A 24,363-nucleotide genomic window follows, 5' to 3' on the forward strand; every position below is an offset into this window, starting at 1 on the left:
TCTTAGTTGCCATTATCCTGCTGTTCTACGTTCCTGATTCTACAGCAGGACAAGGTAATTCTCAGACCTGTTCCTTCTTTCCTGCCTTAGGTGGTCTCTTCATTTCACATTAATGAAGACATTTTTCTTCCTTCTCTTTGCCCCTCTCTGGTCCATCTCCAGGAGAAGTCCCTTCACAAGTTGGATCTGGTAAGAGCTATCCGAGTCTACCTGTCAAGGACTGCGTCCTTTCGCCACTCTGATTCCTTGTTTGTCATCTCTGAAAGTCATTGTAAGGGGCTTCCAGCTTCTAAGTCCACTATTGCCATTGGATTTGTTTGGCAATATTGGAGGCATACCGTGTTCAAGACATACAGCCTCCTCCGGGGTTGAAGGCTCACTCCACTTGGGCGGTGGGATTTCCTGGGCAGATCGTCACCAGGACTCGGCTTTACAGATTTGTAAGGCTGTGACCTGGTGGTCTCTGCACACCTTTGCGAGGTTTTGCAGGGTTCATACTCATGCCTCGTCTGATGCAGGCCTAGGAAGAAAGGTGCTGCAGGCAGCGGTTTCCCTAAAGTCTGTTTTTCTTTGCATTCTCTCTGTTCCCACCCTTGGGAATGCTTTAGGACGTCCCATGGTTACCTGTGACCGACAATGAAGCGATAAAGGGATTTTTGGTACCGTAAAATCTTTCTTGGAGCCTTCATTGAGGGACACCGCACCCTCCCTAACTGTTTGTACCTTTATTGGGCCTATGTGCCTTCGTTGTTAGGTTGGTACATATGTTGAGTTTTGGTTGCTTCTCCTACTGGTTTAACACTAACTGAAGGGCTTTGTGTCTGTCAGTGGGTGTATACTGCTGAGAAGTTAATTTCCTTTTGCCTAGTGTCAGCCTCCTAGCGACACAATCACACCCCCATGGTTACTTTTTGTTCCTGGATGAAGGCTCCAAGAAAGTGATTTTACAGTGAGTACCAAAAATCCCTCTTTTTCCAATAAATACATTTTAATGTACATTTACATGTAAATAAAAACAACAATAAAAGTACACACATTTGGTATCGCCGCGTCCGTAACGACCCGCTCTATAAAACTGTCCCACTAGTTAACCCCTTCAGTGAACACCATAAAAAACTAGGCAAAAAACAATACTTTATCATCATTCCGCTGAATAGAAAGTGCAATAAAACATGATCAAAAAGACTGATGTAAATAAATATGGTACAGCTGAAAACGTGATCTTGTCCCGCAGAAAATAAGCCACCATACAGCTCCTCCATCAGCAGAAAAATAAGTTATAGCTCTGACTGAAGCGATGCAAAAATAATTATTTTTTCTATAAAATAGTTTTTGTGTAAATGCACCAAAGCATACTGACCCGAAGAATAAAGCTGCCTTACCAATTTTACCACACGCGGAAAGGTATTAAAAAAAAAAAAAAAAAAAAAATCTGAATTGCTGTTTTTTTTTTGCAATAAAAAGCATTTTTTAGTGTGTGACAGCATCCAAACATAAAAACCTGATATAAATCTCGTAACGCTGTAATCGCATCGACCCAAAGAATAAAGTCGCCTAATCACTTACACCGCACGAGGAACGGCATAAAAAAAAATAAAACCAATTCTTCACTTGCTGTTGATTTTTTTTTTCATTTTGCTTCCCAAAGATCGCAGTAAGGCTCGGTGCACATTTATCCTGCGCTCTGAGCTGAGCTCTTAAGGCCCCGTCACACATGACGATTTACCAGCGATCCCGACAACGATATCAACGTGTCAGGATCTCTGGTAAGTCGCTATGTGATCGCTGGTGAGCAGTCAAACAGACAGCTTCACCAGCGATTAGCACAGCGATGCAGAGCGCGCAGCATCGCTGTGTTCTGTTAGTTACCAGCGCGCTGATGCAGGCAGCTGGTAACTAACGTACACATCGGGTATCCAAGGGACGTGCGTCCCTTGGATACCCGATGTGTACATTAGTTACCAGGTACCTGCATCAGCGCGCTTGGTAACTAATGTACACATCGGGTGTCCAAGGCACGCACGTCCCTTGGATACCCGATGTGTACATTAGTTACCAGCTGATCGCTGGGCTCCCGCCGGTCACACGCAGCGATGCGTGCTGGCCAGCGGGAGCCCAGTGACCAAAGAAATGTCCTGGACTTTTTCCTGCAGCGATCAGCGATACCGTCAGGGGGGTTGGTCGCTGATCGCTGTCACACACAGCGATCTCGCTGTTGAGATCGCTGTTGTGTCACAAAACTTGTGACTCAGCAGCGATCTCGCTATGTGTGACTGGGCCTTTACACCGGGATTTCCATGTAAATCTCTGAAATACGTGATTCAGACAGAACTCCTGGCAGAAGATTCCCTATAATGAGGCAGATGGAGGCAGCTGTGGACGCTGTCTGACCTGTGATCCGGCAGTGTTCGTCTTTTTAGGACTGCATAAAAGTGCCGTTGGCCACAGTTCTGTGTACATTTGAAAAGGACACCGCGGAGCAGAGGCCAGAAAGAGTCCTGAGTAACGCTGCTGCCTCATTATAGTGAATGGATCCCTTAGGGGTTATATCTGAATCACGTCACGCAGAGATTTAGATGGAAACCCCAAAGTAAATGGTCAGTGTAGAGCGCCGGATAACTGTGATCCCAAACGTTATGTAAAATGTTCCCAATAAAAGCTTCCACTCAATCCACACAAAAAGCAAGTCTCCACTCAGATCTGTCATCTGTTAATGTAATTGTAGGGGGTTTCCACGTTACTGGTAGCAAAAAGGCTCTGAAAAAGCGAAATGACTCCTCACCACCCAAAAGAAATTCAGCAAATTCTCTGCTCCCAAATCCAAATGCCCCCCTCCCGTTTGAGTCCCAGTGTTTCTAAACCACATTTAGCGCCCACGTTTGGCATTTCTGTAGTGATGAGAACCTGCCTAGTTTACAGTTGAGTGTCTCCAGAAGCATGAGCTGGGCATAATGTACGAGTCGCTACAACGGCAGTTTGCAATTTTCACACTTTTTTTTTTTTTTTTTTAATTTTTACGGCTTAACATTACAAACTTCTATGAAGTACTTGGGGAGTTCAAGGTGCTCAATACACATCTAGATAAGGTCCCAAATGGGTCTAGTTTGTAAAATGGTGTCATTTGTGGGGGGGTTTCCACTGTTTAGGCACATCAGGGGCTCTCCAAACGCGACATGGCGTCTGCTAATTATTTCATCAAATTTTGTATTCAAAAAGTCAGTCAAATGGCGCTCCTTCCTTTCCAAGCCCCTGCCGTGCGCCCAAACAGCAGAATTCCCCCACTTATGGGGTTTCGGCATGCTCAGGAGAAACTGCACAACAAAATGTATAGTCCATTTTCTCCTGTTACCCTTGCGAAAGTAAAAAAAAAAATTAGGTTTAAAGGAAAATTCTTGTGAAAGAAAAGTAAATGTTTATTTTTCCTTCCACATTCCAAAAATTCCTGTGAAGCACCTGAAGGGTTAATAAAACTTTATGAATGTGGTTTTGAACACCTTGATGGGTGCAGTTTTTAGAATGGTGTCACTTTCGGATATTTTCTGTCATTGCATACACACTAATAAGTATCTAAGGAGGTGGTTTGTCATTAGGAACTGAAGTCTGCCTTATCTCCACAAACACCATCACTCCTTGTTATGGCTGAACAGTAACATTTAGTTAGATCTGATTGAGCTGAAATATCAGACACAATGTGTGAACAATATTTGCATTATATTCTTCATTGTTCCCATAGACAGTGAATAGTGTTCCAGTGCACATGCGAGACCACTGCACCATTCAATCAGGATTTGCAGGATCTCTCTATTGTTGGTTGGTGAGGGATCACCAATCAATGAAACAAATCACTTTTCCTGTGAGGTTATAACTGTGGGAGACCCTCTTTAATGTTTATGGCCATCAAAAGATTACATTATTTATGCTACGGATGAGTTTTAACAGAAAATATTCATTTTTCTACAGATTAATAGCTATGCAGAAAGCTAAACTCAGTTGCCCAATTACACCCCTAGGAAGGACAATGGCATCTTTTCCAGTTGCACCACGATATGCTAAAATGCTTTCTCTTGGAAAGCAGTATGATTGTTTACCATACGTTATCACTATTGTGGCCGCCATGACGGTCAGAGAGCTGTTTGAAGAGCTGGACAGGTAGGTGATACGTTGTCATTTTTTTCACTATTAAAAACATAGTACCAAGTCTACAAGTTATCCCATATCCACAGGATTAGGGGATAACTCCCAGATCGCGAGAATTAAGGTGAATGAATGGAGCGGCAGTGTGCATGATAAACCAGCACTACATTTACCCTGGTTCTCAAGATAATCCCTTGGGAAGTTATCATTTATAGTTTGGATAGGGGGTACCTTTCAAAATTTGTACAACCCTTTTAAATTGTATGTGTATATATAGCTTCTAGACTATGATTTCAATATATTAATAGCTTCAGTTATTATTTCAGTAGAGTTTGTATATTATTAGCAAACTAGACACCGTTGTTTTCCTGTCTCCATTTCTGTCTATTCTGTGTGCAGTGACTTACCTTGCCCAGACAATGTAATGCCCTTTGCAATAAAGGGGGCTTTACACATAGCGATATCGCTAGCAATATCGCTAAAGCGTCACCGATTTTGTGACGCAGCAGCGATATTGCTAGCGATATCGCTACATGTGATACTTACCTCCGACCGGCTCCCCCGCTGGCTATCGCGCGAGATCGGCCTGGTCCATTTCTCGTCGTCTGCTTCCTGCTGGCGTCGACGAGCGAGTCATGGACGTAGGCTGAAGACGGACACCCTCGCCGCGTCTGAAAGGTAAGTACGACCCCCGACCGCTGCTGCATCGCTAGTGAGATCTGCCTGTATGGCGGCTCACTAGCGATCATTTAGCGATGCACCAGCGATCCTGACCGGGTCATTTCGTGGTCAGGATCGCTGGTGCATCGCTAAATGTAAAGGGGCCTTAAGGGGCCTTTAGAATGTTTTTACAGCTATAAAGGTTCTCTACTCTTTACACATGGAAGATAACACAATATATTGTGTACGTGTGTGATGAGAAGTGAGACGCTTGTAATCTTTTTAATCTTTATAGACATTAGCAAGATTCTGCTTGTAAGTCCGCAAAGCATATCTACAGGGTTAATGTAATGGCCGAAGGATTCACTACTGGATGATTCAATAATAAGCTTAAAGGAATGTTATGTGACTTGATTTTTTTTTTTTTTTTTTAGACCTGCACTTAATGATGACGAGAACATAGTATTAAAAGGCAAGAAAGCCCGAGTGCTGCAGATGCAGAAGATATGGGCAGGACAGGGCCCGGCACAAAAACTTGGTGATCTTATGGTTATGCTAGGTATGCAATTGGAGGACTATGTGATAGTTAGGTAGCTGCATGTTTACTTATCACTAGGTGCTCTGTGTCCATGTAATACCATTGGGGACACAGGACCGTGGATATATGCCCTGCCACTAGGAGGCTCGACACAAAGAAGAAAAAAAATAGATGTACCCTCTCCTTACATGAGGCAGCTCCATTTAAACCTATTGACCGTAGGAGGCAGACATGATCTGTATCAGATCTTGTGCATGTTTTTTTTTTTTCCCCTCACCATGTTATGGTGTCCTCCACTTTTCTTATTGTTCAGGAATGGCCCAAGCGTGCATTCCACAGTAAAGGACCTCTCTGTAGACACTACTTGTCGCCTATTACCCATCCACCATGGCGGCTGCCGCAGTGGAGTGCTGGTGTCCACACAACAGTGTGAGGCCACCGAAGGTGTGATTCTGTGGGTGATCAAAGACGACTGATAGGTGAGTATAATCCCCTCATAATTACTCTCCCACTCCCCAAATTTTCCATGGGTTTTAGTTAGGACTTCTCACCTAAGGGTCTTTTTTCTCTTTACCCCCCTCTCCCCAGCCCGTGTAATGTTTTTCTTGGGTATTCCCTCCTCTTTCTCCACCTGGACCATCTTGCCTGTCTCCCTTTTGCCTGACTTTATTTCTTCTTTTGCTGCATTCTGCGGCTACTTTACTAGTTTTGTCAACCTTGTGCATCTATTGTCCGAGCAATTTTTGGTGGTCCCACTGTGCCTCCCCACAACCTTCTCTGAATGGAGGGGCCTTTTTCCAACTTTCGGGGTGCCTTGATGCTGGGATACCTTACTAATTAAGACCTCGGCTTTTCATGCAGCTAGGTCCCAACATTCATCCTCCCACAGTCCCAGTACCTGGGCTAAGGGGCAATCGGAGAGTGGGTTGTCTCCTCGACCACATAAGCACTTTGCGCACTTTTAAAAAAGAAGCTTATTTATTCAGGATTTCGTCCCAGGCTGTGCCTGCATGCTCGAAGAGGCTTCTTTTTGGGGTTCTCTTCACCTGTACTGGCACCCTTCCTTGAAACAAGTTGCAAGTTCATCTGGACCAAAGATCCATCTGCCTGTCCACACTGTGCACCTTTGTGCAATTGTGGTTTTCTGGACCCAGCAACTCATGGTACCGGTAGGCACTCTTCTGTACCTATTTACATTGTTGTTTCCATGTACCGATGTCCTTTATCTGAAAACTTCCCCACCTACGCAGACCCCATTATGCTGATTACATACTTTATCATAGCGGCAAACAATTTACCTCTCTGCCCACGTGCCTGAACCTCCCACCCACCTAGAACCGCGCAGACCCCCCCTCAGGACCTGAGTCTCCCCAAAGGTGTGAGGTCTTTCACTCAGGCCTCTCCATATAGATGTTTGTTTCCCTGGAGCAATTGCCAGCCAAGCTCATCTTTGAGTATTGTCTTGCTCAATCAGCACCCTCTGCAGTAAAAACTTGTGGTATCTGTTGCACCTCCCCACAGACACTGTCACCTGAAACATAGGTTGTCGTCTCACAGCTCCTCTTCAGCCTGCCTGGGCCACTGCTGGGAGAGAGCCACAGTGGATAAGCCGCCTTCCCCCGCCTGGTCAAAATCCCCGAGGAACACCTCTAACTCAGACTCTGAGTATGAGAGTCCATTTCCACTTCCCAGGAAACGTATTTCTGTTGATGCTACAAGCAACAAGTTGCCTTTCCCTATAAGGATTTTGACAATCTTCCAGCGAAGGGGCAAAAACGCCCAGGTGTCTCATGCCTTCCAATGAAACCTTGTGGCACGTTGAAGCGTTCTCACGACATCAGCAATCATGCCACTAAGAACGAGCGTTATCTGCCTCCCAAACCGATGGGGTTTGTAGACTGTTAAAGGCAGATGATCCACCATGAAATGTGCGGGCTCATCAAAGTAAAGGAGTCTGCATATGGCATAACTGTACACATCATATATCCGGAATGGATAAAGGAGGTCTTTATAACTTGCATCACTCCCTCAGAGAGATTTGAAGGCTCACAAGATCGGGAAGAGGGTATTTCTCCTACGCCTCATTGGGGGACACAGGACCATGGGTGTTATGCTGCTGCCTCTAGGAGGACACTAAGTGAATAACAGAAAAAGTTAACAACTCCTCTGCAGTATACACCCTATCGCTGGCTGAGATTTACCCAGTTCTTGATTTGTGTCTGTAGGAGGCACTTGGGTCTGGCTTCAGACCCCACCGTCTTTATTTTCCTTTTTAAATTTTTTTCTGTAAATTTTTATTTTTTAAGTAACGGAGTGAAAGGGGCCACGGGCCTTTTCTGGGGTCCGATCTCCGAAGAAACATCAACAGGTGAGAACGCGGAGTATACCTCCCCGTACCCTCTCCTGCGACAAAGAGGTCATGCCTAGGCTCATTTAGGGCGACGGTTCCTGCCGGTACCAGTCTCCCAACGGCAGCAGAGGCAAATGGAGGCTCACCTTCATGTTTCCTCCCCCGGACCCAGGCACTGTAATGACGTCCTGCAGCCCACCGATGCAATCGGCAACCTCTCCATCCTATGTAAAGGGGGATCGATTGAGCAATATACCTTTAAAGACAGCGCAGTTCCAGCTCTGCTATGCCACCTCCGTGAGTATGACGGGCTGATCTGAGACGGCTTGTCACTGCACAGCCGTCATGACCGCGCAACAGGCAATGGGTCCTGGTCCCTGGGGGGCAGGGGGAGCGCTGATCCGGTGTCCAACGGCGTTTGCGCTGTGTCTCGCCACGGCCCCTTTTCAGCCGGCGCGCATTGCCGGCGGCCGTTATAAATTGAGCTCCCGGCTTCTAGCCAGTCTAGGTCGCAGTCCTGTTATGAAATGAGTCACCGAGCAGGAAAAACAAAAACAAGCTAAGCCACAGAAAACCAGAGAGGTTGGTAACTAAGCGGATTGCAGACCCCTGATCCTATCCACACAACTAGCAGTAGCCGTGGAGCATACCTACGATGATCCTAGATGCCTCGTCACAGCCGGAGAACTAAATAAGCCTAAAGCAAGAAAAGGGGAAATCTAAACTGCCCCAGAGCAGACCCCAAAGCAATAGACAGCCTGCAAACATGTATTGTCGGTGAGACAAGATGAAAACACAAACAAAGATAGAAAAATAGGCTGAGCAAACGATGGGGCCCACACTAACTAGAAAGGACAGGAAAGGAAAGATGCTGTCTGCAATCACGCACAAAACCTTGCCAAAAAATGTCCAACGCTTTCTGATAACAAAAACCCTGAAGTCGCTAGCCTTCAATTCCCTATATCAGCACTCTGGTATATTCTGAAGACAGAGCAAAAAGAGACCAATCTGATCAGGGACAAAAAGCAAACTGGCATAAACAGAGACATAAGAATGGAAATTCAGCACAGCCCCAGCAGGGGCTGGCTGACCGCAAAAACTGAGTAAACCAGACCAAATCTCATGTGAAAAAATAGCAGAGCACACTTAGCTTGAGAAGGCAGGAACAGAAATGGAAACCAGAACCTCAGGGCAGGAAAAAATCACCAGCACAAAATTAAGGAGTCGGCTGTCTTAAATCCAGTCAGAGACTCCTGATGTCCACTCACAGTCGTCCTCCTCAGGTGGCAGGTCTCTGCCATTTAGATCAGCTTCATTACCTACTGTCACCACTAGAGGGAGCCCGGATGGAGAACTCACGACTCCTCTGTCAACACAGCCAGCTCCACCACCCTCACCAGAAGCCAGAGGTAAAGCAAAAAATGAGTTCACAACACAGTCCCTTAGATCCGCCCACCGCGAGCGGATGCCGCCCACGTTACTGGCGCTTCTCGTTCTGAACGAGAAGCACTTTCCTAATCTCTGTGGCCATACCTTTTCACTCAGCCTGCTTCCTGACGGCTGAGGGGGGCACTTATTTGCTGCGTGGATAACGCTGGAAGGAGCCTCAAAAGGACTGTGGAGAGCACAATTTCTCCCCTGGGGACATCAAGAACAGGACCTGGGTAAGCTGCCCTGTGCCACAGCAGTGACATTAACCCCTTCTCTGCACGTGCGTTACTCTGCCTGCGGCCCATATTCTGCCTATAACCTCTATGGCTACACTATGTTTCAATCTAAGGAGAAGGACCCTACTGACCGTCAAATTGACTACCTTGCTCGCTCAGTCTTTGAGGCTTCCGGAGCGGTGCTCTTTCCATCTTTCGCAGCGACTTGCATGGCTAAGGCTATGGCCGCTTGGGCAGAGGTGATAGTCACAACCATTCAGGATAGCAATCTTCCCCCGGAGGCAGCCAGCCTCGCCAGTCAGATAGCTTATGCCGGAGACTTTGTATTTAACGCTTCTCTAGATGCGGCCAATTGCGCTGCACAGGTTGCCTATTTGGAGAGAAACGGGACCAGCTCATTTCTGACGCTACCGGAGGGAAGAGTAAATTCCTTCCCCAACAAAGGCCCGTCCGGCCATTTCGGAATCAACATCCGACTCGGTTTCGGCCTTTTCGCAACAATTCCAGTTGGTCCTCCACAACCTTCTCTTCTGGATCAGGTCAGGCCCCACATGGAGACAGGGGATCCCAGGTCTCATACAGACCTAACCGCACCTGGAAACCCAGGCCAAGGGCATCTGGAACTAAGGGAGCCAGATCCCATAGATCCTCTACACAATGACTCGTGGTATCCGGTGGACACCGACAAAGTAGGCGGTTGCCTACTTTCGTTCCGTCAGGCCTGGCTCGCGGTCGTCCACAACGAGTGGGTCAGATAGCTGGTGTCCTCCGGGTACAAGATAGTTTCATTCCCCCCCCTGACATGGTTTTTCCGGTCCTCCCCTCCCAAAACAAAGACAACAGCTTTCGTTCAGGCCGTACTTGCGCTGCAAAGGGACGGAGTCATTATTCCGGTCCCTCAAAATGAAATGTTCAAGGGTTTTTACTCAAACCTATTTGTGGTTCCGAAGAAGGACGGAACCTTGCGGCCCATACCTCAAGCTGTTGAACAGGTTTGTCAAGGTACAAAAAAGAGTTCCTAGCATCCATCGACATCAAGTATGCTTACCTTCCAATCCCAATTATTTCATCCCATCAACAGTTCCTACGCTTCGCAATTCGCGAAGAACATTTCCAGTTCGTTGGCTTGCCATTCGGTCTCACCACCACCCCCAGAGTCTTCACCAAGGTCATGGCAGCTGTCATGGCCATTCATCACACTCGGGGAGTGGTGGTACTTCCGTATCTGGATGACCTACTCGTCAAGGGCCTGTCCCTTTCAGCCTGCGAAGAAACCGTAGGTATCATGGTGGATACACTTTCTCTCCTGGGCTGGAAAATATACTTCGAAAAGTCTTATCCAGTACCGGCTCAGCAAATTTCCTTCTTGGGAATGATCCTGGACACTTCCCGTGGGTTGGTCATTCTCCCTCCAGAAAAGGCCTTGTACTAACAACAGGGAGCACTGAGTCTTGCCCGCCCGGTTCCTCACTCCATATGTTTCAGCATGGGGATTCTCGGAAAAATGGTAGCAGCGATAGAAGCTGTCCCGTTCACACAGTTCCATCTCCGCCCTTTGCAACTTGCGCTGCTGTTGGCTTGGGACAAGAATCTGTTCTCCCTAGACCGTCGGTTCCGTCTGTCTCTGCGGGTCAGACAGACCCTCAGGTGGTGGACGCTGAAGTCCTCCCTGAACCATGGAAAGTCCTTTCTCCCAGTACGTTGGTTGGTGGTGACCACCGACGCCAGTCTTCTTGGCTGGGGTGCGGTTTTCCGCCACCATACGGAACAGGATCATTGGTTCATTCGAGAGTCGAGTCTCCCCATCAACATCTTGGAGATACGAGCGATCAGGCTATAACCCTACTGAGTTTTCAACATCTCGCAGGTCACCCCATCAGGATCCAATCCGACAACGCCACGGCTGTGGCGTATATCAACCGTCAGGGGGGTACCCGCAGCAGGACGGCCATGCACGAAGTGAGTCACGTCCTCCGTTGGGCCGAGACCAATCATTCGGCGATCCACATCCCGGGTGTAAAGAATTGGGCAACAGATTTTCTCAGTCGCCAGGGCCTTGCCTCGGGAGAGTGGTCTCTTCTTCCGGAAGTCTTTCAGCAGATTTGCCGTCGCTGGGGGACTCCGGATGTGGATCTCATGGCCTCAAGACTAAATAAGGTCCCCCCCCGGTTCATTACCCGATCACGTAATCCATGCGCCATCGGAGCAGACGCCCTAGTTCTGCCTTGGCATCGGTTTCGACTCCCGTACATTTTTCCCCCTCTTCCCTTACTCCCAAAGGTCATCATGAAAATCAGACCAGAGGGGGTACCAGTGATCCTAGTTGCGCCGGACTGGCCCCGCCAGGCACGGTACACGGAACTAGTTCAACTTGTCCCCGACGTTTCCTGGCGACTACCAGATCGCATGGATCTACTTTTGCAGGGCCCGATTTACCACCAGAACTCTGGGGACCTGTCTTTGATGGCGTGGCCGTTGAATCCTGGATTTAAGCACAAGCTGGATTCTCTCTTGAAGTGATCTCCACCATGATTAGTGCTAAATAGCCCATGTCCATGCGCATTTATCATCGCACCTGGAGAACCTTCTTCTCGTGGTGCAAGGACCATGGATGATCTCCTCTGGTGTTCTCCATTGCTTCCATATTGGAATTCCTGCAATCCGGATTAGAGTCGGGTATCGCTCTTAGCTCGCTCAAAGGACAAGTTTCAGCCTTGTCAGTTCTTTTCCAACAAAAGATTGCCACCAGATTACAGGTGAAGACGTTCATTCAGGGAGTTTCCCACGTGGCGCCTTCCTATAAAAGGCCGTCGGAATCATGGGATCTTAACTTGGTCCTCAGAGTCTTACAGGAAGCCCATTTCGAACCACTGCAGGACGTATTGCTAGCCTTTCTTTCATGGAAAGTGGTTTTCCTAGTGGCGATTATGTCAATCAGACGAGTTTTGTAGTTGGCGGCCCTGTCCTGCCGGCCTCAGTTCCTGAATTTTCATCAGGACAAGGCAGTCTTGAGGACGTCCCCGTCTTTTCTGCCCATAGTTGTCGTCTTTTCATCTCAATGAGGAGATTGTTTTGCTTCATTCTGTCCGGCACCAGTCCATCGTATCAAGAAGGCCTTCCACACCCTGGATGTGGTTAGGGCTCTTAGACGGTACATCTCACGGACGACTCCCTTCCGCAAATCAAATGCCCTGTTCATGCTTCCAAAAGGGCATAGGAAGGGTCTAGCCTCTTCAAAGGCTACACTAGCCAAGTGGATTCGCTCGGCTCTTCAGGGGTCCTACCATGTCAGGGGCACACCTGTCCCAGCAGGGATTAAGGCGCAGTCTACTCGGTCAGTGGGTGCCTCTTGGGCCATTTGGCACCAGGCGTCAGCAGAACAGATCTGCAAGGCTGCAACTTGGTCCAGCTTGCATACATTTACAAAACAGTACCACATTCATTCTCAGGCCTCTGCAGATGCAGCTCTTGGCAGGTGCATTCTGCAATCGGCAGTACCACAGCTGTAAGCCAGTGGTACATGGGGTATTAGCAGTTGTGTTGCTCCACACCCAGGGACTGCTTTAGGATGTCCCATGGTCCTTTGTCCTCCAATGAGGCATAGGAGAAATAGGGATTTTTGTGTACTCACCGTAAAATCCTTTTCTCTGAGCCAATCATTGGGGGACACAGCACCCCACCCTGTTAGCCTATTGGCTTGTTGTGTCGTCCTTGGTTTTGACATAGTTTATTGTTCTTTGTTTAATACTTCTACTGCTTTTTCACCGAACTGGGAAAATCTCAGCCAGTGAAAGGAACAGATTTTTCCTTCGGCTCCTCTGAAGGGTCTTTCCTTGCGCTTGCATTTTTTCGAGCTAACAACTACATGAAGTCAAGAATTCATCATGTCCTTTCCAAGTGAGGAACATTTTCCAGGGATATTATTCCAACCTGTTCACAGTTCCCAAGAAGGGCAACTTAGAAAACAATCCTGGACTTCAACAGGCTCAGCTACTTGGCACTTGTATGAAGATGTCACATGAACACCCTCTGGTCTGTTATTACATCACTGGAACGAGGAGAATCCCTCTCTTCAGTAGGCATACACAATATGTATCGTCACATTAACCATCAATGAGTTCCACCGGTGGTTCCCTTGATTCGCTGCTTCTATTTCAAATTTATCATATTATCCTTGAGGCTTACAACAGCCCCCTGGTGTTCACCAAGGTAATCGCTTCCTTAACAGGATTCCTCCACTCCAGAGAAGTAGCAAACCATCTACCTGGATGATCTTCTGGTGAAGGATCAATCCATGGATGAATATGTATATGGTCTTCAATTCTCCTTGGATTTACTTTTTTTGTTGAATAATCAACCAACAGAATGAAGACTGATGTTGTAACAGCAAATGGAATTTTTGGACATGTCTTTTGACATCTGAGTGTTTTTTTCCCACTAGACTCTCACCCCTCTTGAGTTAGTGTCTTACTTCAGATATTGTTCTTCATGCTCCATCTGAAACACATCAGTAGGTTCCTTAATCATCGCATCCTATTTCCTGATCCATGTGCAAACCTCTTAGTGGTTGTTGGTCTCCTCTATGCTTCTAGCAGAATATTCTTTACCCTTCAATGGCAGGTATTTATCAACACAAGTCTTGAGAAGCATTTGACAGTCATAGCCAGCAGCCTCACTCACGTGATCCACCCTATGTTTTGAAGCTAAACAAGAGTGAGCTTGGTTCTACCTTGAATGGGAGACCAGCATGGAGAATTTCTCTACTCATGGCTCTCCGAAGGAAGCCCACCATAGATCAACATACTGGAACTGAGATCCATCTTATGTTTTTCTCTCACTGGTCCTCCCTTTTCAAGGACCTCTCTTTTTAAGTACAGACCAACAACTTGCCTAAACCATCAGTAGGACACCAGAAGCTTTGCAGCATTGGGAAAACCAAGATTTTTATTTGGATGTTGCTCTGTGTCCCAGTTTACAGTCTATGTGAAAAACAGGGCCACTTACTTTTCTGAGATACAAGACTCCAAATCCAGGGAGTGGTTTTCTTCCCATATCTTTTCAGCCATTTATGACCTTTCCAGGAACTCCGGAGATGAACCTCTTCAAGTCCTGCCATCACCAGTAGATCCTTCCTGATTCGCCCCAGGTCAAGGAGGCCTTGCTGTAAGACTGTCGTCGCTTCATGGACAAAGTTCTCAATGTCCTATTTTTCCCTCTTTTTCCGCCTCTTCTCAAGCAGCTCAAGGAGAAGGGCGATTCGTATAGTTCTGGATTGGCCTCGCAGGGCATGGTACTCTGGCTTTATCCATTTAGTAGCAGATGCTCCATGGGCCCCCACCCTTCTTATCCTGACCTTCTTCTTAAATTACCTTATTCCATCCCACTGCATTTGTAGACATGACAGTTGAAGACAAGGTTCTAAAATTCTTTGGGTCTGTCTGACTCTGTCATCTAGATTTTCTGAAGGCTCATAAGTCACAGTTTGCTGAGAGTTACTGCCAAACCTGGTGATCCTTCTTTGGTTGGTGTGAACAGTGGGACTTCCATCCAATGCTTCGTTCCATTCCTAGAGTTCTATTTTTCTTGACTTCAGTCTATATGGAGGCCTCTTACTTGCCTTCTTGAAAATTCAGGTTTTTCTGCTTTCTTCATTCATTTCCAGCATTCAGTGGCTTTTCACTAACAGGATAAGACCATCCTTCAGGGAGTATAGCATTCCTCCTCTTCTTCAGGCATCTAGTGGTACTTTGGGACCTTATCCTTATTCTGTCTGTACTCCCAGAGGCTCCTTTGAGCTTCTCCACTGCATCTCCCCCAAAGTTTTGATTTTGGGGAAGGTGGCATTTCTTGGGAACATAACCTCCATAAGCTAGGTTTCTGTGCCGTCTGCTTTTTCCTGCTTCGCTTTTTTTCTTGTCCTCCTTAGGATAAGGTGGTCTTGCAACCGCTTACTATCTTACCAAATTGGTCTCTGACTTCCATGTCAGTGAGGGCATCCTCCTCCTCTTTGGCTGTCCCCAGCCCTATTTCTCTCTGTGAGCATTCACTCCACCTTCTGTATCTGCAACAGGACATTGTGGCCTATCCCTTTAATTAGAAGCCCTTTTGATGTTTTAGATTCTATTTGTGATCCCTGATGTGCCACATAAGAGGACTGTCAGCCTCCATGACAACCATTTCAGATTGAATCATGTCTGTGATGTGGAAACCTATTGCGCAAAAGGCAAATGACCATCAGCAACCCGGCTGCTCATTCCACTAGGGCAGTAAGACCCTCCTGGGCAGTCAGGAATCAGGCCTTGCATGTCAAGCCCTCAAGGCTGTTTCTGGGACTCCATCCACATCTTAATCAGGTTCCACAAGTTCTGCTCTATGGCATCTGCTTATGCCAGTTTGAGGTGTAGGATACCTCAGGCCGCTGACTACTAGAAGGGTCTGCATTATCTGTAGTTTTTTCCCCACTCATTGGAACTCCTTTAGGATGTCTCGTCCCCCAATGCTATTAACGAGAAAGTTGAATTTTGGTACTTGCCATTTAGAGTTGTGGCCAAAAGTATTGACACCCCTGCAATTCTGTCAGATAATACTCAGTTTCTTCCTGAAAATGATTGCAAACACAAATTCTTTGGTATTATTATCTTCATTTAATTTGTCTTAAATGAAAAAACACAAAAAGAATTGTCCTAAAGCCAAATTGAATATAATTCCACACCAAACATAGAGGGTGGACAAAAGTATTGGCACTGTTCGAAAAATCATGTGATGCTTCTCTAATTTGTGTAATTAACAGCACCTGTAACTTACCTGTGGCACCTAACAGGTGTTGGCAATAACTAAATCACACTTGCAGCCAGTTGACATGGATTAAAGTTGACTCAACCTCTGTCCTGTGCCCTTGTGTGTACCACATTGAGCATGGAGAAAAGAAAGAAGACCAAAGAACTGTCTGAGGACTTGAGAAACCAAATTGTGAGGAAGAATGAGCAATCTCAAGGCTACAAGTCTATCTCCAAAGACCTGAATGTTCCTGTGTCTACCGTGCGCAGTGTCATCAAGAAGTTTAAAGCCCGTGACACTGTGGCTAACCTCCCTAGATGTGGACAGAAAAGAAAAATTGACAAGAAATTTCAACGCAAGATTGTGCGGATGTTGGATAAAGAACCTCGACTAACATCCACACAAGTTCAAGCTGCCCTGCAGTCTGAGGGTACAACAGTGTCATCCCGTACTATCCGTCGGCGTCTGAATGAAAAGGGACTTATGGTAGGAGACCCAGGAAGACCCCACTTCTTACCCCGAGACATAAAAAAGCCAGGCTGGAGTTTGCCAAAACTTACCTGAAAAAGCCTAAAACGTTTTTTAAATGTTCTCTGGTCAGATGAGACAAAAGTAGAGCTTTTTGGGCAAAGGCATCAACATAGAGTTTACAGGAGAAAAAAAGAGGCATTCAAAGAAAAGAACACGGTCTCTACAGTCAAACATGGCGGAGGTTCCCTGATGTTTTGGGGTTGCTTTACTGCCTCTGGCACTGGACTGCTTGACCATGTGCATGGCAGAAGACTACCAACAAATTTTGCAGCGTAATGTAGGGCCCAGTGTGAGAAAGATGGGTCTCCCTCAGAGGTCATTGGTCTTCCAGCAGGACAATGACCCAAAACACACTTCAAAAAGCACTAGAAAATGGTTTGAGAGAAAGCACTGGAGACTTCTAAGGTGGCCAGCAATGAGTCCAGACCTGAATCCCATAGAACACCTGTGGAGAGATCTAAAAATGGCAGTTTGTAGAAGGCACCCTTCAAATATCAGGGACCTGGAGCAGTTTGCCAAAGAAAAATGGTCTAATTGCAGGGGTGTCAATACTTTTGGCCACAACTGTAAATCTTTTTCTCATTAATACATTGAGGGACACAGCTCCCATCCTATTCCTGGTGTCCCAGGCCAATGTGCTGTTCTTCCCCGGGTTGAGGTCATGTTGGTCACAGATTGTTTTTTATTTTAGGTTTATATGGCGCAGGTTAATTTTCAGGTTTTTAGTGCCTTATGTCTAAGGAGGTGGTATACCCACTGAGCAGAGCCAACACTTTATTTTTTTAAGCTAGTGTTGCGCCTTCTAGTGGCAGGGTGTATTCCCACGGTCCTGTGTCACCCAATGTATTAGATGAAAAAAGGATTTTGAGTACAAAAAATGAATTCTTTCCTTGCAAGAAATGCTTATCCGGAATGGTGACCTCTGTGGTCACCACAGGAGTGCGGGTATCCGTCATACTGAGCTGATGACAATGCCTGCTGTTAAAATATGGCTAAAACATCCACTTCCACCTCTGATAAACAGGAAATGGGAAAAAAATCATATACTCAGAGTAATCGGTGATACAGTGCTGAGCCCAGGCCTCTTTTCTTATCTCCAGCACTTTCCCTCTGTATAAAACAATACTGGATCTGCACAAAAGTGTGTATATTCCGTGCTCTTACCTATAGGCCTTGTCTGAATAATGACTTTCGAGAGAGTGAGTTCCCATGTAAAAATTGAAGTGTTCTGGAATCATGACTATGTGTTTGGTTGATTAAATATTTCATATAATGTGTGGATATAGTAACTTTATGGGAATAAATGTCCCTGTATATATTTTTTTGTATTTCTCCCTTTTACAGGAGCTGTGGGTGCTTGTGAATTCTCAGGACTAATGCCCAAATTTTGTGAACGTAATGGCCTCAGATTTAAAGCCATGATGGAGATAAGGCGTTTAAGAGGACAGCTAACCACAGCAGGTAAGGAGAACTGATCTAGAATGCTAGAGGAAGATATATATTATGTTATAGCTAGTAAATGGTCTTCTTCCTTCTACAGTTAACTCCTTGTGCCCTGAAGTCTCCATTTTTCTTGACTCAAAGATGCAACCCCCTACAGAAAGCCAAGTGAACTATCTGAGGCAGATTGTAATGTCTGGTCTGGGCGATCACATAGCCAGACGGATTCGTCCTGAAGAGCTTCTTGATGAGAAATGGAGGAACGCTTATAAGGTGTGCAGACCTACTCATGGCATTCAGCAGCTTTGTTGTTTTGCTATGCATTTCTTCCATCATCTGATAATGATTTATCGCCTTTGTCCAACTTGCGCAGTGTTTTGACCAATAGTAGTAATCTTGCCATGTTTCCTTTTCTGTAGAGGACAAGTCCGATTTTCTGATTTTGTTTTTTACATTTATATATTTGAATCCATCAATAAATGATTTTGTTCTTTTTTTTTTTCCCAGACTCCTCTTCTGGAAGATCCTGTTTTTATTCATCCAAATTCTGCTCTCTTCAGACAACTTCCTGATTTTGTAGTTTTTCAAGAAATTTTGGAAACAAGCAAGATGTACATGAAGGGTAAACAGCTGCTTAACATAGTGAATGTCACTTTCTATTTCTTTCCTGTATCGTTTTTATGAAGTAGCTGGAACCATTCCTGACTTGTTTTAGTAAGAAACTGTATTCTCCATGAATCAACAATTCTGGAACATAACTGTGCATTGCAGAGTTACATGAATGATGCTCCACGACCGTTACTTTATGAAGGATACATATATTTGTCTAATTAGACATAACAGGACTTCTGAAACGTCTTAGCTTTTGCTAGAAACTTAAGTGACCAGATGCATGTTTCGAATTCCTAAACCTTCACTTTAAAAAAAAACAAAAAAAACAACTAGGTGCTTCCCGTTTACATGACTGGATGACAAATGTATCACTTTGACGTCATTATTTAGTGGGTCAGAATTTGGAGGTGTTACTTAGTCGGCTGCATGGTCACATTGCCGTGCTTTTTTTTTTTTTTTTTTTTTTTTTTTATAACTTTTCTGTATCTATTAGTTAGAAAATGCAGCAATCATTTGAACCATCTTCTGTTTCCAGGCATTTCCTCCATTGAACCAGAGTGGATTCCTGCCTTACTTCCACAGTATTGCCATTTTGGAGACCCACTGGACGATCCATCTCCCACCTATTGTCAAGCATCAGGAAAGATGAAGTGTCACAGACAAAGCACCTTTTGTATGTAAAAGTGAAGATACCTTCAGATTTGTTCTTGGTTTTAGTAGCTAATTCTGAATTTGTACATACTTTGGATGGTTGGTAATGTTGTAGATGAAAGGCTTAAAGAGTTTGCCCACTACTGGAAATCCTTACTTAAGGGACCAAGGTTCTAAATATATTACAAAAAAATCTATACTGGGTTTCTGAAGCCCTCTGCTTTATTCCCTATGTCCCCTGTCAGATGGAGATGAGGTGACCATGCATGCCTACCAGAATGGGGATGAGGGAACCATATATACCTGGATTGGGGACATATACAGTTGAAACTAGAAGTTACATACACTATATAAAAAGACACATATGCATGTTTTTCTCAGTATTAAACATGAAATAAGAATAATCCTTTCCCGTTTTGGGTCAATTAGAATCACCATAATTATTATTTGCCAAATGCCAGAATAATGAGAGTGAGAGAATGTCTTACGGCATTTTTATTACTTCAAAGTCAAAAATGTACACACACTAAGATTAATATGCCTTTAAACATTTCTGGACTGCCCATATGATGATGTCATGTGTTTGGAAGCTTCTAATAACTTTTCTCCTTCGTCTCATTGGGGGACACAGAGACTGTGGGACACAGAGACTGTGGGTGTGTGCTTCTGCCGTCTGGAGGCCGACACTAAGTGTACAAAAAAAGAGTTAGCTCCTCCTCCGCCGCATACACCCTCGCCCCTAGGCCGGGCGTAACTCAGTTTTTGCTTAGTGTCTGATGGAGGCACACGCAGTCTGGAGTTCCAGACTAGATTTTTTTTTTTTTTTTTTTTTTTTCCCTTCCCTTTTTTCTATGAAGATAAGATAGGGGCGACGGATCCTATAGAGAGGATCCGATCTCCCCAAATCACCAACGGGCGACCACGTGTGAGTAACCCTCCACGTGTCCTCTCCCGCACCGAGGGACACATCTGGGACTTTTTTCCAGACATCTATTTTTTAACGAAAGAGGGGCAACGCGTCCTGATTAGAGGACTCGGTTTCCCCACAACTTCATCAGGCGCGTGTGAGCAGAACCAGTGGTCAGCCTCCACGTTGTTCCTCTCCTACAACAGCAGTGTATGGAGGCCCCGTCCACCCCTTGGTTGTGAGTCCAGGGGGCTGAATCGGAGGCGCAGGTGAGAGCGGGAGCGGGGGTTCCGGTACAGGGGGAAGAGGCCGCGAGTAAAACCGACAGAGCCCCCCCCCCCCCCCCCCCCCCCCCCCCGCCTGCACGGCGGATGGTCCTGCTCACCTTTTAATATATGGGGGATCCGCCCCTGGAGCGCACCGCAAGTTGGCGTTGCACCCGGGCTCCGCACGCCGCGTGTATCGGAGCGCGGCCGGAAGCCCGCCGGCGGTCGCGGCCCCGCTGCAATCGCGCGAAGTCGCGCGCCGACTTCCGGTGGTAGCCGGAAGTCCCGCCCGCTGACTTCCGGTGGTAGCCGGAAATCCCGCCCGCTGACGCGGCGGTGGCGGCGGCGAATGCGGAGACGCGCGATATAGGTTCCGGAGAGACTTCCGCCCTAACACCTCGCATCCACGCAGGGGTACTGCAGACAGGAGCCGGTGGGTGAGTGTATCTCCGTTTGGAGAACCACGCTGCTTGTCAGGGAAGAGGTTACCCTCCTCCTCCTTCTACTCTGCCTTCAGCCTGTGCAAGTATGTCTGCCAAAGGGAAAGCTCACTCTTTCCTTTACGCGGTTTGCGTGTCCTGTGGGGTCAGGCTGCCAAAGGCACAGGCGGGTAAATATTGTGAAGCCTGTGAGTCGGAGCGCGCCCAGGAGCCCCCCACTGTTTCTGAACCCAGGGGTCAGGACCCCCCGGAATGGGCGGTGTCCTTATCGCAGTCTATGCTGTCCCTTACAAGGGCAATTGAATCCCTTCAGGGCCCGGGCAGGAGCAGGGAGGGGGGTCTGCCGGCGGAAGAGAGCTCGTCCTCGTCTCAGGACCCTCCAACCATTAGAGGTCGCTCCAGTACCAGGCAAGCTCATATCAAGAGGGTTCGTTCCCCGTCAGCCGGACCCTCCGGGGCTTCGGCGGCGGGTATTAGGGCATCCCGTTCCCCGTCACTGAGCTCTGGGAGCGATCAGGATGAAGGAGAGGAGGAAGAGGCCTGGAATCTAGAAAGTCTGGGGTTCCAGGATTCGGTGGACAGTCTCATTGAGGCAGTCAACCAGACATTAGAGATCGAGGACGATGTGCCCACAGCCTCAGGTCACAAGGTCTCTTTTAAGAAATCCAGGCGACCACATAGAAGATTTGCCACGCATCCGGAGTTTGAGGAGCTAGTCCAGAAACATAGAGATCACCCGGATAAGCGTTTTGCAATGCAAAAAGCGCTGCAGGCAAAGTATCCGTTTCCTCCTGAGCTCCATAAGGCTTGGGTAGAGTCGCCAGTAGTGGACCCTCCGGTATCACGTTTAGCATCAAGATCGCTATTGTCGATACCCAGTGTTTCCTCTATAAAGGACCCAACTGATCGCCTCATGGACGGGCTTGCCCGCTCGGTATATGAGGCAGCAGGGTCGGCTCTGGCCCCCTCCTTTGCGGCGACTTGGGTGGCTAAGGCCATGGTTTCGTGGGGGGACGCTCTGTATAAGGCCCTCCAGGACAGGGATCTCCCCGCGGAGGTCTTAGAGGTGGCAAATCAGATGTCAGGAGCAAGTGATTATCTTGTCAGCGCCTCACTGGACGCGGCCGAGTGCTCGGCGGTGGCGGCGGCGAATGCGATCGCCATTAGGCGTGCATTATGGCTGAGACTGTGGAAAGCGGATTCTATCTCTAAAAAATCCTTAACCTCATTGCCGTTTCAGGGCAATCGACTGTTCGGTGAGAAGCTGGATAGGCTTATCTCAGAAGCCACAGGGGGGAAAAGTAGTTTCCTTCCGCAGCAGAGAAGTTGCCCGGCATTCAGGCAAACGCAAAGGCGTTTTCGACCCTTTCGTAGCCCCTGGGGGGGGACTTCGGCCAGGGCGTACTCCTCCGCAAACGATGGCCAGAGTAGGGAAAAACAAGTCTCTTACAGGGCCAATCCGCTGGGTAGAGGCCGAGGCCATTTACCCAGAGCGAAGGGGGCCAAGCCCCAAAAGCCTCCAGCTAAATGACTGGAGGCACTCCGTACCTACGGACGACAGAGTGGGCGGACGCCTACTAAGGTTCAGCCACGTTTGGGTCGCAGTGACACGCGACACTTGGGTGGCAGAACTTGTATCGTCCGGGTACAAGATAGAGTTTGTCGGACGGCCACCTCAGCGATTCTTCCGTTCGCGACTTTCCAAAACAGATTCGCAGGCAGAGAGTTTGTTACAGGCTGTAACATCGCTACAGCACAAAGGGGTCATCGCCCCAGTGCCGCAGGGCGAAGAGTCGCAGGGGTTTTACTCCAATCTTTTTTCGGTCCCCAAGAAAGACGGGACTGTGAGGCCGGTTCTGGATTTAAAGATCCTAAACAGATTCATCAGGGTCAGGCGATTCCGGATGGAATCCCTCCGCTCGGTCATTGCAGCCATGGATCCAGGGGAATTCCTGGCCTCAATCGATGTGCAGGATGCATATCTGCATATTCCGATATTCCCCCCACACCAGAGGTTCCTGCGATTTGCGATCGGAGGACGTCACTTCCAATTCGTGGCTCTGCCCTTCGGTCTGGCCACTGCCCCCAGAGTCTTTACAAAGATAATGGCGGTGGTTATGGCCATCCTGCATGCACGGGGCATAACGGTGTTACCTTACCTGGACGACCTTTTGGTAAAGGGGCCGTCGTTTCAGGAGTGCCAGGACAATGTCAGTATTACTCTGGATACCCTGGCCCGTCTGGGCTGGCTGATCAATTGGAGCAAGTCGTCTTTGGTTCCAGCCCAAAAAATCGTGTTCCTGGGCATGATTTTCGACACCTCCCGGGGGCTGGTGATCCTCCCTCAGGACAAGGCGCAAAAAATCAAGCAAGGGATACGGAACCTTCTACAGCCGGGCTCCAGATCCATCCGGTATGGCATGAGTGTTTTGGGCAGAATGGTGGCGGCGATAGAAGCAATCCCGTTTGCCCAGTTCCATCTCCGTCCGCTTCAGCATGCGCTCTTGACAGCATGGGACCGGAGGCTGCTGTCTCTCAGTCATCAGTGCAAGTTGTCTCCGCTGGTACGGGGTTCACTCCGGTGGTGGACTCGCGACTCGTCTCTGGTCCAGGGGAAACCCTTTCCCCCGGAACAATGGTTGGTGGTGACGACCGATGCAAGCCTGCAAGGTTGGGGAGCAGTTTTCCAGAGTCACATAGCCCAGGGGCGGTGGTCCGTTCAGGAGATAGTTCTCCCGATCAACATTCTGGAGATACGGGCAATACGATTGGCCCTACAACATTTCCAGTGTTTCCTGAGACACCGGCCGGTGCGCATCCAGACGGACAATGCTACAGCAGTAGCATATGTCAACCATCAAGGGGGCACGCGCAGCCAGGCAGCCATGCGCGAGGTCGGACTGGTACTACGTTGGGCGGAGAAGAACCGCGTGGTAATTTCAGCGGTGCACATTCCAGGAGTCGAAAACTGGGCGGCAGATTTTCTCAGCCGACAGGGGGTCGCGGCAGGGGAATGGTCCCTGCACCCCGAGATCTTTCAGCAGATCTGCCAACGGTGGGGGACACCAGACGTGGACCTTATGGCATCCAGAGAGAATGCCAAAGTACTAAGGTTTGTCGCTCGATCCCTCGATCCGCAGGCAATCGCAGCAGACGCGCTGGTGCTCCTGTGGAGCCAGTTTCGTCTCCCGTACTTGTTCCCCCCGCTGCCGCTGCTTCCAAGAGTTATCAGGAAAATAAGGAGAGAGAAGGTTCCAGCAATTCTGCTGGCCCCAGACTGGCCCCGGCGGGCCTGGTACGCAGATCTGGTCCAACTAGTGGTGGACGTACCCTGGCGTCTTCCAGATCGGCCGGACTTACTGTCCCAAGGGCCGATCTGCCATCCGAACT

At 47.7% G+C, this 24,363-nt stretch overlaps 1 protein-coding gene across 3 annotated transcripts in view; it reads left to right on the forward strand.

The window, feature by feature from the left end:
* DHX37 (DEAH-box helicase 37) overlaps nucleotides 1–24,363 on the forward strand; it is a 94,484-nt gene that overhangs the window by 62,328 nt on the left and 7,793 nt on the right. For all 3 annotated transcript variants that reach the window (XM_073557091.1, XM_073557090.1, XM_073557089.1), the window contains exons 19-24: nucleotides 3,961–4,149; nucleotides 5,229–5,353; nucleotides 18,002–18,118; nucleotides 18,198–18,370; nucleotides 18,605–18,719; nucleotides 19,245–19,382. In XM_073557091.1, coding sequence (XP_073413192.1) covers nucleotides 3,961–4,149; nucleotides 5,229–5,353; nucleotides 18,002–18,118; nucleotides 18,198–18,370; nucleotides 18,605–18,719; nucleotides 19,245–19,382 — 857 coding nt within the window. The remainder of the gene's footprint in view (nucleotides 1–3,960; nucleotides 4,150–5,228; nucleotides 5,354–18,001; nucleotides 18,119–18,197; nucleotides 18,371–18,604; nucleotides 18,720–19,244; nucleotides 19,383–24,363) is intronic.

Source organism: Dendrobates tinctorius, unplaced genomic scaffold (genome assembly GCF_039654945.1).
Source record: "Dendrobates tinctorius isolate UK_male_01 unplaced genomic scaffold, ASM3965494v1 ptg000243l, whole genome shotgun sequence".
In the NCBI taxonomy this organism is placed as follows: Eukaryota; Metazoa; Chordata; class Amphibia; order Anura; family Dendrobatidae; genus Dendrobates; species Dendrobates tinctorius.